The sequence below is a fragment of the Phragmites australis genome, chromosome 23 (assembly GCF_958298935.1).
Source record: "Phragmites australis chromosome 23, lpPhrAust1.1, whole genome shotgun sequence".
Taxonomy (NCBI): domain Eukaryota; kingdom Viridiplantae; phylum Streptophyta; class Magnoliopsida; order Poales; family Poaceae; genus Phragmites; species Phragmites australis.
This window is the reverse complement of record NC_084943.1, coordinates 7,544,557-7,556,333: the sequence shown is the minus strand read 5'-3', so window position 1 is coordinate 7,556,333 and position 11,777 is coordinate 7,544,557. Positions and strand designations below refer to the sequence as shown.

At 46.3% G+C, this 11,777-nt stretch overlaps 1 protein-coding gene across 2 annotated transcripts; it reads right to left on the bottom strand.

Annotated features, from left to right (window-relative positions):
- Nucleotides 1-1,158: 1,158 nt before the first annotated feature.
- LOC133905745 (protein WVD2-like 7) lies at nt 1,159-11,444 on the bottom strand. Of its 2 annotated transcripts, XM_062347507.1 has the most exons (8): nt 11,319-11,444; nt 11,162-11,248; nt 10,444-11,064; nt 9,950-10,351; nt 9,787-9,845; nt 9,412-9,502; nt 8,757-8,873; nt 1,159-1,531 (listed from the first exon to the last, which is right to left on the bottom strand). In XM_062347507.1, exons 2-8 carry the CDS (start codon nt 11,240-11,242, stop codon nt 1,409-1,411), a joined length of 1,494 nt encoding a protein of 497 aa, XP_062203491.1. In that variant the 5' UTR covers nt 11,243-11,248; nt 11,319-11,444; the 3' UTR covers nt 1,159-1,408. The 2 variants fall into 2 exon arrangements, with proteins under 2 accessions (XP_062203491.1, XP_062203492.1); XM_062347508.1 differs by having other exon boundaries at nt 1,414-1,548; nt 11,162-11,444.
- Nucleotides 11,445-11,777: the final 333 nt, after the last annotated feature.

Below are 11,777 nucleotides of genomic sequence, written 5' to 3'. Positions count from 1 at the left end.
TTCAAGCTGTCAAAGCATGAAGCAGCCACCATGCCTACTCCTTTTTTATTACTTTTCCTATTATGTAATTTAGATAGTACAATATCATAGTTCAATTTTTTAATCTAAGCAAGTAAGTTCATATCAGATTGCATACCATTTTACAGTAAACATTGTGCAGTTAGTTTAACTGCCAATTGTTTTATGAACCAAGCAATTGATTACCAATCGCTTTGTTCCATCAGAATGCAGACACTCGACATGAATCTGCAGCTAGAAGAGAAGCATGGGAACCTTTTCATACTCCCTGTTGGTATACAACGTTTCAGGATTAGACCTCATTTTCTAGTCACTTTTTACCAGTGCATACATATACATGATTTTAGTCATCTTAGCATATATGTGGTTCCTTTCTGCTTAGTACTCACTTCACTTGTATAAAGGGTATCTCTTAATTTCTTTGGAAAAGGGTTTTTGCAGTAAGTGAATAGTGCACCCTGATAAAAGTAATTGCCGATGCTGTCCATTAAGAATTCAGAGCAATGCGAGTCTATAATTCACAACGGTTGCATGTTTGTAAAATCATCCACTAGCTTTTAGTTAACCCCTATATTAAAAAAGGGTGCCGTCAATTTCTTAGAAAAGAGGTACCTGCCAGTTAGCTAGTTATTGGTTCTTTTTCTCGAAATGCTCCATATACTAATTTTCCTGCCTTTTCAATGTATGGAAAATAACTGATTTTCTAGTGTTGTAAATGATCTTGAGAGAAATTGTGTGAGCCGTCTTGTAACAAACTTTCCATAAATAGTTTATATTTCTCGTGGTCAGTTTTGTACTTAATCAATCATTTAGTACTTAATAATGATTATGCTTGCAGAGGGTCCATTGCGAGTTTGCCTCTTCCCAAGAATATATTATAAAGGCACTTCTGACCCGATGCAAGAACGCGGCAGTCAAGCTGCTGGAACACAGCGCTCACAACCAGGGTTTGAGGCCTGGCATAGGCCAGGGTGAAAAACAACCATTTCCAATATATATATATATATATATATATATATATATATATATATATATTATAAAGGCGCTTCTGATGTATGTTCCGACTTCTGCATATTAGAAAATTATATTGCATCTCCTTACCAAAAACAAATGCTACTTCAAGTACCACATGTATAAGCCTTAGTACTACCCAACAACACATTTGATTCACATTTTTTCCAAGCAAGAAAATGCCAGTCCAGATTACAACCACAAACTCTTGACTCGAGTATTGCTAGATTGGGAAGGGCATCCATCAAGATGATTCAGAAGATAACCTGACTACAAATTAGGTGTTCTAGGTAACACAGCACAACTGATATGAATGAAAGAATAAGCTATTATTTACTAGAAACCCTGAATTAGCGAGATAAGAAACAAGCGAACAGATCTAATATAGCTTTCTGATTGGGAAACAACATATTTGTTTCTCCTCGGATACACCTTGACTCATTTGGTGTGCATGACTCAGTAGATGGTCACTGTTTGGCAAGTGCTGGATCTCTTGGGCAGTCTGCATTTAGATTGTTACTGTCAGAAATTCAGAAGTCAAAACAGTGATAGCAAAGGTGGCCCCATAAAGCCAGAGGTGAACATTTTCACTGAAATATGAAATTCGACAAAAGCTTTATATTGCTTCTCTGGGTTGCTTATGCATACTGCAAATACCCAGACAACTGGCAATGGATTGATAATCTACAAAAAAAACACTAATATTTTGAATCATTCTCATGAGAACGAGAAATGAAAGTTGTGCTTTAAAATTAGACATGATTCACGATGATATTACTACACACAAGCAAAGCTCCGTGAGAAAAGTTGTTCAAAAAATATTCAGCGTACTATTTGAAAGAAATAGAGTTTGAAATATACTCAGCATATTATTGACAAGAAATAGTTTGCATTACAATACAAACCAAACATGTTGCTAAATAATTATATGCTCGCTTGCGGATCATAGACACATGACATTAGATTCGATAGTGTCTCCCATTAAATTAGATATGCACAAGCTTCCTGTAAGTGTTCCTTTTGTTCAGGGGAGAAAAAGGAACATGGTTCTGCGAAAAAATTCAAAATGAACGAAATCCAATTCTACACACGCAGGTTACTAACAAAAGATCTGCCATTGACCAATTGTTCCCATGCTGACAAATGAGTGAATATTTTTTAATCTTTTTCGGTTGTTGACATATTCCTGATTATCACAGTAAATGTTTCATATGAAGGAACATAGGAAATTGGTGCACCATTGCAAGGAATTGTTGTCTCTGGTCTCATGAATGAATCAATGCTCTCGAATGTATTGGATAAAGAGTTTTGACTCCTAAATATTGGAAGATTTGTGCAGCTTGGCTATCCCATGATCACCAGTAAGAGCAGTACAATCAATATGAAAGCCGGTTATCTACATTGTGGTGCTTATATCTCGTTCATTCAATATTAAGGATAGTCAAAAGGTGCTCTTACCTATCACATAAAAAATATGTTTCATATTATTTAGCTGGACATCAAACAAGAATAAATTTATGTTAGGAAAAACAGTTGTATGGAAAAATAATGTAATAGTGACAAATAAGAAAAAAAAAAGCTTTCATATGAAATTGAGAGTGGAAATACTATTACAAGTATCAAACATAAGCCAGTATTTCCTTCCCGTATATTTTATATCTCATTAGTTATGGCTCTAGAAAGAGTAACTAAAGAGAATTGTTATGAATACACCATGCAAACTATCAGAATAAAGCCATTATTTACTTTCTTCAGATTTTAGAACTCATTTACTTATGGTCCTGAGGACTGAGGATACAAAAAAAGGCTTATAGTCTGCTAAAGTGGAAAATGGTGAGGAATCGATCCAAAACGATATTGGCCAAAGATGATATTGTGTGTTCCTTACTTTAATGTCACTGTCATATTTGAAATATTTTATATCTCATTAGTTATGGCTCTAGAAAGAGTAACTAAAGAGAATTGTTATGAATACACCATGCAAACTATCAGAATAAAGCCATTATTTACTTTCTTCAGATTTTAGAACTCATTTACTTATGGTCCTGAGGACTGAGGATACAAAAAAAGGCTTATAGTCTGCTAAAGTGGAAAATGGTGAGGAATCGATCCAAAACGATATTGGCCAAAGATGATATTGTGTGTTCCTTACTTTAATGTCACTGTCATATTTGAAATATTAATAACTTAGTGTTTACATTCTTTGATGTACTTTATAAAGCACTTGGGGTGAAGCAGAAAAAACAAATACAAAGTTCATTCGGATGTATGACCAGTACCTTGTGTTGCCTAGGAGTAGCAACCAATATATAAAAGAATCAATTCATGCGAACGAACTTGTCATGAATCACAACAAAGACAAAAAAAAAAAAGTTAAAGAAAGTTATGGACATACTAACACAAATTTGAAAAGGTTCTGAATTATTTCAGATTGACATCGCATTTTCCTTGCTTCCATGTCATTGTCATATTTGATATATGAATTTATATAGTTCCAGGTAAATGATTACACCCTAGGGTTTGCTAGTCATGGCAGCCAATATATAAAGACAACCGTTTCTAGTAAGATCAAGTTGTTAACTTGTTATGCTAAATGAGATGGTATAGAAATACGACTAGACCAAATACAATAGGTTTAAAAAAAAAGGAGGTTTAATGTAAATAAAAAAATCAAATTTGTTTTCTAAGAAAATATCAAGTAACCAGTTGAACTGCAGCCAGATATGATCTCAAATACATGTTTTTGAAAGGCCTACAGCCTCACAGGTAGCCCAGAAACTCACCCAAGACATACGTAAACTAGTAATGGTATTTTTTGGTGCTGCAATGGCTTGCTGCATTTTCTGTTTTCTTCTCTATTTATACATTGCTGACCACTACAATATGACCTAGGTTAATCAGCTAATAACTACAGCCATTACTGCTTTAATTGGCTATTATTCTCCCTAATCTGCTAGCTAGAAATTCTTAATTCAAACAGCTAATAACTACAGCTATTACTGCTTTAATTGACTATTATTGTCCATAATCTGCTAGCTGAAAATCTGCACACATCAAGGCTTATTGCTAACAATCTCCCCCTAATCCTTATGTGTGGACTTGGAATTGATGTTGACCATTCAAATCCTAGCACGAAGCTCATGGAATCTGACTCGTCCAAGTGCTTTCGTTTGAATGTCAGCGAGCTGGTCCTTAGTGCCGACGAAATCAGCAGTAATCCTCTCATCTTCCCGGCACTCCCTGATAAAGTGGTAGCGCAAATCGATGTGTTTGCTACGTTCATGGAATACTGGGTTTTGTATTAGCGCTAAGGTTGACTTGTTGTCAATCTTTAGCTCGACAGTGTCGGCGTCCCTCCCCTTGAAGTCGTCGAGCAGCCGAGCCAACCACACCGCCTGTGTGGCTGCGGTAGTGGCAGCAACATACTCCGCCTCACAGGACGAGAGTGCTACCACCTTTTACTTGAGAGCGTGCCAACTCACCAAGCTGCTGTCGTAGAAGAACAAACCGTCGGATATACTCCTCCTTGTGTCAACATCGCCGGCGAGGTCGCTGTCAGTGTACCCGACAAGCCGTGCCTTCGCTGTCCTCCCGTAGTGGCAACCAAGACTTAACGTCCAAGCCACATAGCGCAGGATCCTCTTCGCTGCCACCATGTGTTCCTCCGTAGGCCGCTCCGCCGCTCCATGAAGCGACTCACGTACCCCACGCAGAAAGTGAGGTCCGGCCGCGTGTGGACAAGATAACGGAAGCTTCCAATGATCCTCCGGTACTGAGTGACGTCCACCTCTGCCGTCGTGCTGTCACGACTCAGCTTGAGCGGTTCCTCCATGGGAGTGTGCGCAGGGTTGCAGTCATGCATCCCCGCCATCTCTAAGATACGCTTGGCGTAATACGCCTGGCACAGCGTGATCCCGGTGCTACTCTACTGCACCTCGGTGCCAAGGCATCCTGAACCTCGCCTTCATCTCCTCCTTGAAGCGGCTGATCTCCGTCTTGGGTGATCCAGTCATCCACATAGACCCTGAGGAGCAACAGCGAGTTGCCATGGCCACACCTGTACATCGCTGCCTCATGCGGGCTCTACTCGAACTCGAGAGCTCGCAATGTCGTGTGCAGCTTCTCGTTCAAAGCCCGCGGCGCTTGCCGCAGCCCGTAGAGCGCCTTCCGCAGGCGCATCACCTTCTGTTCTGCTCCGGCGACGACGAAGCCCGGCGGGTGCGCGACGTACACCTCCTCCCCCAAATGGCCATTGAGGAAAGCCGACTTCACATCTATGTGATGCACCAGCCACCTCATCGAAATCAATGTCCAGTTGCTGCACATAGCCCTTGGCGACGAGGCGAGCCTTGTACTTGATCACTGCTCCTGCCTCGTTCTTCTTGAGTTTGAAGACCCACTTCAGGCCAATAGGTCAATGCCCATGAGGAAGCACCACCAGCGACCATGTCCCATTCTGCTCGATAGAGTCCATCTCCTCGCGCATAGTCGCTTGCCATGCTGGATCGTGCTCTGCTTCAGCGAAGGAGCGTGGCTCTCCATCCTCGCTGACTAGTAGCAGCCTCTCGCCATCGACAATGCAATTGGCAAGGCCTGGTGCCTCTCCCTCCCCCCCCCCCAAGCACGTCGTCAATGCAACGGTAACGGAGAGGGGAGGAGTCGTGGTACACATCCAGCCTGTCGGAGTTGTTTGGCGGAGGAGAGACGAACTCCAGGAGCAAAACCGCCACGGGAGAAGCCCCTATGGGCGTGGACGACACGCCAGCGGGCGAGGCTGGCATTGGATCCATCCCCGCGGATGTGGGGTCTACCTCTGCGGGGAAGACCGGCTTGGGATGAGCTCCTGCGGGTGCTGTCGCCGCCCCTGCGCTGTCGATGTGCGGCCCACGGGCGGACCTGCGGGTGGGGGCCGAAGCAGCAGGATAAACGCCTTCTGCGCTACCTGCAGACGGAGCCAACGCGTCTGGGTGGATGTAGTTGACCACTGTCTCTACATGGAAGTTAGGTGTGGCTGTTCCACCATTTTGCAGCACCGCCTCCTAGTCCCAGCCGGCATCCTCGTCAAAAATGACGTCACAGGAGATGTGGACGCGTCGGGACCGGGGTTCGAGCATGCGGTACGTCTTGGAGTCATCCTCATAGCCGATGAAGACCATCGGGGTGCTGCGGTCGTCAAGCTTCCGCAAGCCTAGTCGTGTATCCTTTACACAACCAAGACATCCGAATGTATGCAAGTAGCTTACCGCCGGCTTGCGCCTGTGCCACACCTCAAATGGCGTCTCGCCTTCAAGACTCTTCGTCGACGCCCGGTTGAGGAGGTAGACAGCCGTGGTCACAGCCTCCCCCTAAAATTCAACGGGCATCTTCCGCTGTTTCAGGAGGGCGCGTGCTGTGTCGAGGATGGTCTGGTTCCTCCTCTCCACCACGCCGTGGCCCTCGCAGTGGCGCGCGAATTCAACGGAGGTGAACTCGCCGCCATTGTCCGTACGTAGAACACGGAGCTTGTGCCCGCTCTCCACCTCTGCAACAGCCTGGAACTTCGTGATGGCCGCTGCAATATCATTTTTTGCTGTGAGAAGCGCCAACCACATGTATTGGCTGACGTCATCTACCAACAGCAAAAAATAGCGGCACCCGCCTGGCGTCGCCAGCGTGATGGGGCCGCAGAGGTCGCCGTGGACGAGGTCTAGGATGCCCTCTGCGCGGTACTTCGCCTTGGCTGGGAACAGGACTCGGCGATGCTTCGTCATGACGCAGGTGTCGCAGAGCTGCTCCACGTGTTTCTAGCCGCGGAAGACCATGCACCATGTCTTGGCAGCCAAGCTGGTGCAGCGCGTCAAAGCTGATGTGGCTGTAGCGGGCGTGCCAGCGCCACGAGTCGTCGTTGTGCTGCACCGCAAGACAGATGGGGCGCGTGACGTTGAGGCGTAGGATGTAGAGCCGGTTCTGCCTGCGATTCACCTTGGCGATGAGATGGCGCTGACGATTCCAGATGCGCAGCATGCCATCCTCGATCAGCACCTTCGAGCCACACTCATCGAGTTGGCTAACGCTGATGATGCTGTTCTTCAAGCGCAGGATGAAGTAGACATCGAAGAGCGCCTTATGCTTGCCGTTCTTCTTGGCGAACAGCACCGTGCCGCAACCGTGGATCTCGACGAGCGATCCGTCGCCAAACCGTATGGTTCCCTGTACCACGCGATCAAGCTTGGCGAAGACGTCGCTGCGGCCCGTCATGTGGAACCGCCTGGAGTTCAATGAAGTCCGCCTCGCCGAGGAACGCTTGCGCTCGCGGTTCATCGAGGTGGACTGTTGTCCGGCGCGGTGTTGTCGTTCAGCGTGCAGACCTGGGCCATCAGTAGCGCACGCTTGTAGTTGTCCTCCTGCACGAGGTGCGCCTGACCTCGCTTGGGTTGGCGGCAATCACGAGCCCAGTGACCGGTACGCCCGCAATTGCGGCATGAGTCGCAGTTGTCATTGCGGGCAACATTCTTGCCATCAGCCGCGCCCTTCTTGCGCGAGCCACGGGAGCGGTGATTCTTGTCGTCGCCTTTGGCAGACCACGACCCCCCTCGCTAGCTCACCTTTCCTTCTGGCGCGCAAGCCACTGCTCCTCCGTGAGTAGCAGCTTGCCATCGAATGTCAATGGCCGCACCTGGTCCGGGTCGAGGCGGTCCTCTGCCGCCTTGAGCCGTCCCGTGACCTCCTCGATCGTTAGCGTTGAGATATCGAGGAGGGTCTCGATGGAGAGCGCGATCTGAGCGAACTTGGGCGGGACAACCCACAGGTACTTGGCCATGACCTTGGCGTCGTCGACCGGATCACCGAGTATCTCCAACTGGTGGACGATCCCGGTGAGACGCATGGCGAAGTCGTCGATTGACTCACCGTGCGGAAGGAGATCGCCTCGTAGTCCTTCCTCACCTTCTGGGCAGTCGCCTTGCGAGAGCGCTCGAAGCCGACACGCGTCGTCTTGATCGCGTTCCATGCCTCCTTCGCCGTCTTCTTCGCAAGGGATGTGACCATCTCCGGCGGGATTGCGCGAAAGATGACCTCCATTGCCAACCTGTCGTCGACCCTGTCCACACCGCCCTTGTCCACGGCCTCGCAGAGGCCGCGGGCTTCAAGCATCACACCTCCATTATCACCGACCACTCGACGTAGTTGTGCTTGGTGAGCAGTAGGTACGCGCCTCCGACATCTCTCACCACGCGTTGTACCACAGGCGCAGGAGCTGCAGAAGGGCCATCTTCACCCGCCATGACATCCTACTGATACCAATTGAAAGACCTACAGTCTCACAGGTAGCCTAGGAACTCATCCAAGACACACATACACTAGCAGTGGTATTTTTTTGTGCTGCAATGATTTGCTGCCTTTTCTATTTTTTTCTCTATTTATACACTGCTGACCACTACAATATGATCTAGGTTAATCAGCTAATAACTACTGTCATTACTGTTTTAATTGGTTATTATTCTGTCTAACTGTTAGCTGAAAATTCCTAGTTTAAACAGCTAATAACTGCAGCCATTACTGCTTTAATTGATTATTATTCTCCCTAATCTGCTAGCTGAAAATCTGCATACGTTAAGACTTATTGCTAACAGTTTTCTTTGCAAAATTAACATTTTGCCGGTGAGCTGCTCAAACTGACTTGTGAACAGCTAAAAATTTGGAACCACATTCTCAATGTGCGCACACAAAAATGTAGAAAAGGCTTGTACCTGCTGACTTGATTCCTTCGCTTGTTTACTTTTCCGATAGAAATTTGGCAGTGGCCTAGCTTTGAAGCAAAAGCTCTGCCGTGATTCTTTAAACCCAGGTTCATTGTTGAATTTTCTCTGCATGACAGAAACTCCAAAATATGTTACATGCTGCACTGTAATTTCTTTCAAGTTTTCCATTTTGTTAAACTGTTTGCAATGCAAGTAGCTTCTAAAAGCTTTAGTAATAAGATAGCGATGAGGAACTGATCCTAACTTAGTTGGTGGGAGCTTGTGGGTGTGCACCACCCCACCACCCAGGTTTGAGTTCTTTCCAACTCAAATTTAGGTGTTTATTTCTTCTTATATGCAATGGCACCTAGTTACTCCTAGTTTTGTCAAGTTTTTTTTAGATAGCGATGAAGTAGTTAGATATCTGCATTGTCAATACAGATAAATATACAGCTGTATTACCAAAAAAGTTAACAATTATGATTTGAATTTTTTTGTCTTCATTGTTTACAGTAAACATTAAGCCATATTCCATCTACAAATTTGTTAGAACAGCTTGGAAATCTACATAGCAGATCCAAACAGTAGAATTCAGCTGTTCTGTTTTCTAATGTATCGTTGAGACTTTATTTGCAACAGAATAAACATTTAGGCGAGTTCTTACCTCTTTTTCTTTAGTTATACCAGTTTTCTGATGCACTGATGGTGATGTCAAACCAAATAACATCTCTTTGACCCTCGTTACGTGGGTCGATCTGAATGATGCAAGAGAAATAGAGAATACAATCAAAAGATGTTTTAAAATTTGAAGGTACTTGGTGAACAAATATTATCATGAGAATGATGCAAAATATTAGTATTTTGAGAGAACTAGCAATCCATTACATTTTGCGAGGAAGAAGGCATACTCAGGGTGTTTCATTTTAAGAATGTTAATTTTTTCCTTACACAGATGAAAAATTGAGATATAAAGATATGACGTTCTATTCAAGTCCAACATGAATTTTTGATGGTCGAGCTTTCAGCATTCAAGTGCTACCTTGGTTCTTCCACTTGAGATGTCCTTGGAGCAATTTCCGGCAAAGCTCTGGAAAATGTCTGAAATATTCACCACAGGAAAAGCAACATGATAGTGAGACTGAGAACAAGTCATTTTTCTTTAGAAAGTGTTAAGCTCATTCCATGCTTAGGAATCTTTGCACCTTTCTTGGTTGCCTGAATTCTTCAGGTTGAGTTTTTTCCACAGGCCTGCTTCCAGACTCCAACTGGCTAATCCTCTCAGCAATCGTCGTACCAATATTTCTTAAGCTCGAGGCAGCATTGCCCGTTTCACATCTCGTGAAACTCATAGACATGTGCAGCGCTGTCAGTGTCGACCTCTTTTTGGGGACCGAAGTTGCTGCTTGGTTGCTACTGTCAGTACCAGGAGGTGCGGTGTTCTCCATTGCGGAATGCAGCAGCGATCGCCTTTTAACCGATGAAGACTGCCCTTTCTTTCCCGAGGGTGGAGAGCTGAACTTGGTCGGTTTCTGAAGCAGCGACGACATGTGGAGCCTCCTTTTCTTGACTGAATCTGTGATATCCTGATTAACAATAGAAATTTCCTGCAACGTATGCATGTCATGTTAACAATCAAGTAAGTAATTTAACTGCACATTGTCACAAAAAGAATTTCCTATGACAACGTATCAATCACCTTCAACGGTTGCTTCTCTACCGCATCAGCAGCCACCAAATTACCGGTGCACAAATCTTGCTTCTCCTGCGATTGCAAGCAATGAATTACTCCATCAACATGTGCCTCACCATTCATGTGACACAATTCATCCGCGGCTGCATCCATCCTGAAAGGACCAACCGCATCGGTGATGGCCTCCACCTCCTCCGAAACTCCCACCGGCCCATCACCGCCACTGCCACTGCAATCCTCATCACCGGCATCGACACCGCCGCTCATCTCCTCCCCTGGTGCCTCATCCGTCATACAGGAAGACTCCGTCACCGACGACGAGGTGGCACCGCCGTACGCCGCCTCCAGGGCGCCATCACCACCGGCTCGGTCCTCATCATCATCATCGGCGCGGTCCTCATCATCATCATCGGCGGCGTCGGCCTCGCTCTTGCGCTTCCTGGCGTAGTGCGCCTCGAAGAACGCCTTCTTCTGGGCCACGGAACCCGGGCGCGACTGCCTCGAAGCCTCCTCGAGGTAGCGGTTGTGCGCGAACGCCGACCACTTCCCCCACTCGAGCGGCTCCGAGAGGAACCGCCCGAAGGAGACCGATTCCCCCAGCGCCGACATCATGTCCGCCTTCCATCCCTGCTCCCACGCACATAAAAAATAGAATCTTTCACCGAATCGATCCATCTGGCATACAGTGGGAGGAGGAAGACAGAGCTGACGCTTCGGTGCTTACCCGGTGGTCGTGGCCAGAGATCTCCGGCTCCGGCGACAGCTCCGGCGGCGGCGGTGGCGAACAGTCCGGTTCGGCTCCCATTGGTGGCTGTTACAAAATTGAAAATTGGATCAGATCTGGGCGGGGTAGTAGGCTGCGGTGGATTGGGGGGGCTCACAAGGGCGGATCGGAATCGGATTGGTGTCGCCTTTTCGAATTCGGATGGATCGTGTGGGGAGGCGGAGAGGGAGGCAGGGAGTGTAATTGCATTTGCAGCAGCTTTCGGTGGTGGGGTCGGTTCGATTTGAATCGTTGGCAAGTGTACGTTAGGGGCAGCTGCGCCTGCGGGGTGGTGGTGTCGCGGCCTACCGACCGTTGCACAGTACTAGTTGACCTGCTGCACACAGTATTAGTTGCCTCTAGCAAACAGGGCTTAAGCCACATGGCCCAAAAATGATAGTCACCGTCTCTCACAAAAACAAAAATGATAGTCACCGGTTCCCACCTCCAGCACAGAAATCTCCCTCGGACCGTGGGTAACTAGTACTGTGCTAAAAGCTGAAGCTAGAAAACAGAACCAGCGAGATTTTAGAGAAGTAGTTTCTCGAGAAACTAAAATAATATTTTTAAGAAAAAT

Bases quoted from the DNA above. Each gene is read 5' to 3' on its own strand.
- LOC133905745 (XM_062347507.1), bottom strand. From the start codon at position 11,242: ATGGGAGCCGAACCGGACTGTTCGCCACCGCCGCCGCCGGAGCTGTCG. The intron at 10,352-10,443 runs GTGATTGATACG...CATACGTTGCAG, and splicing joins TAGAGAAGCAACCGTTGAAG to GAAATTTCTATTGTTAATCA. The intron at 9,846-9,949 runs GTGCAAAGATTC...TGAATATTTCAG, and splicing joins AATTCAGGCAACCAAGAAAG to ACATTTTCCAGAGCTTTGCC.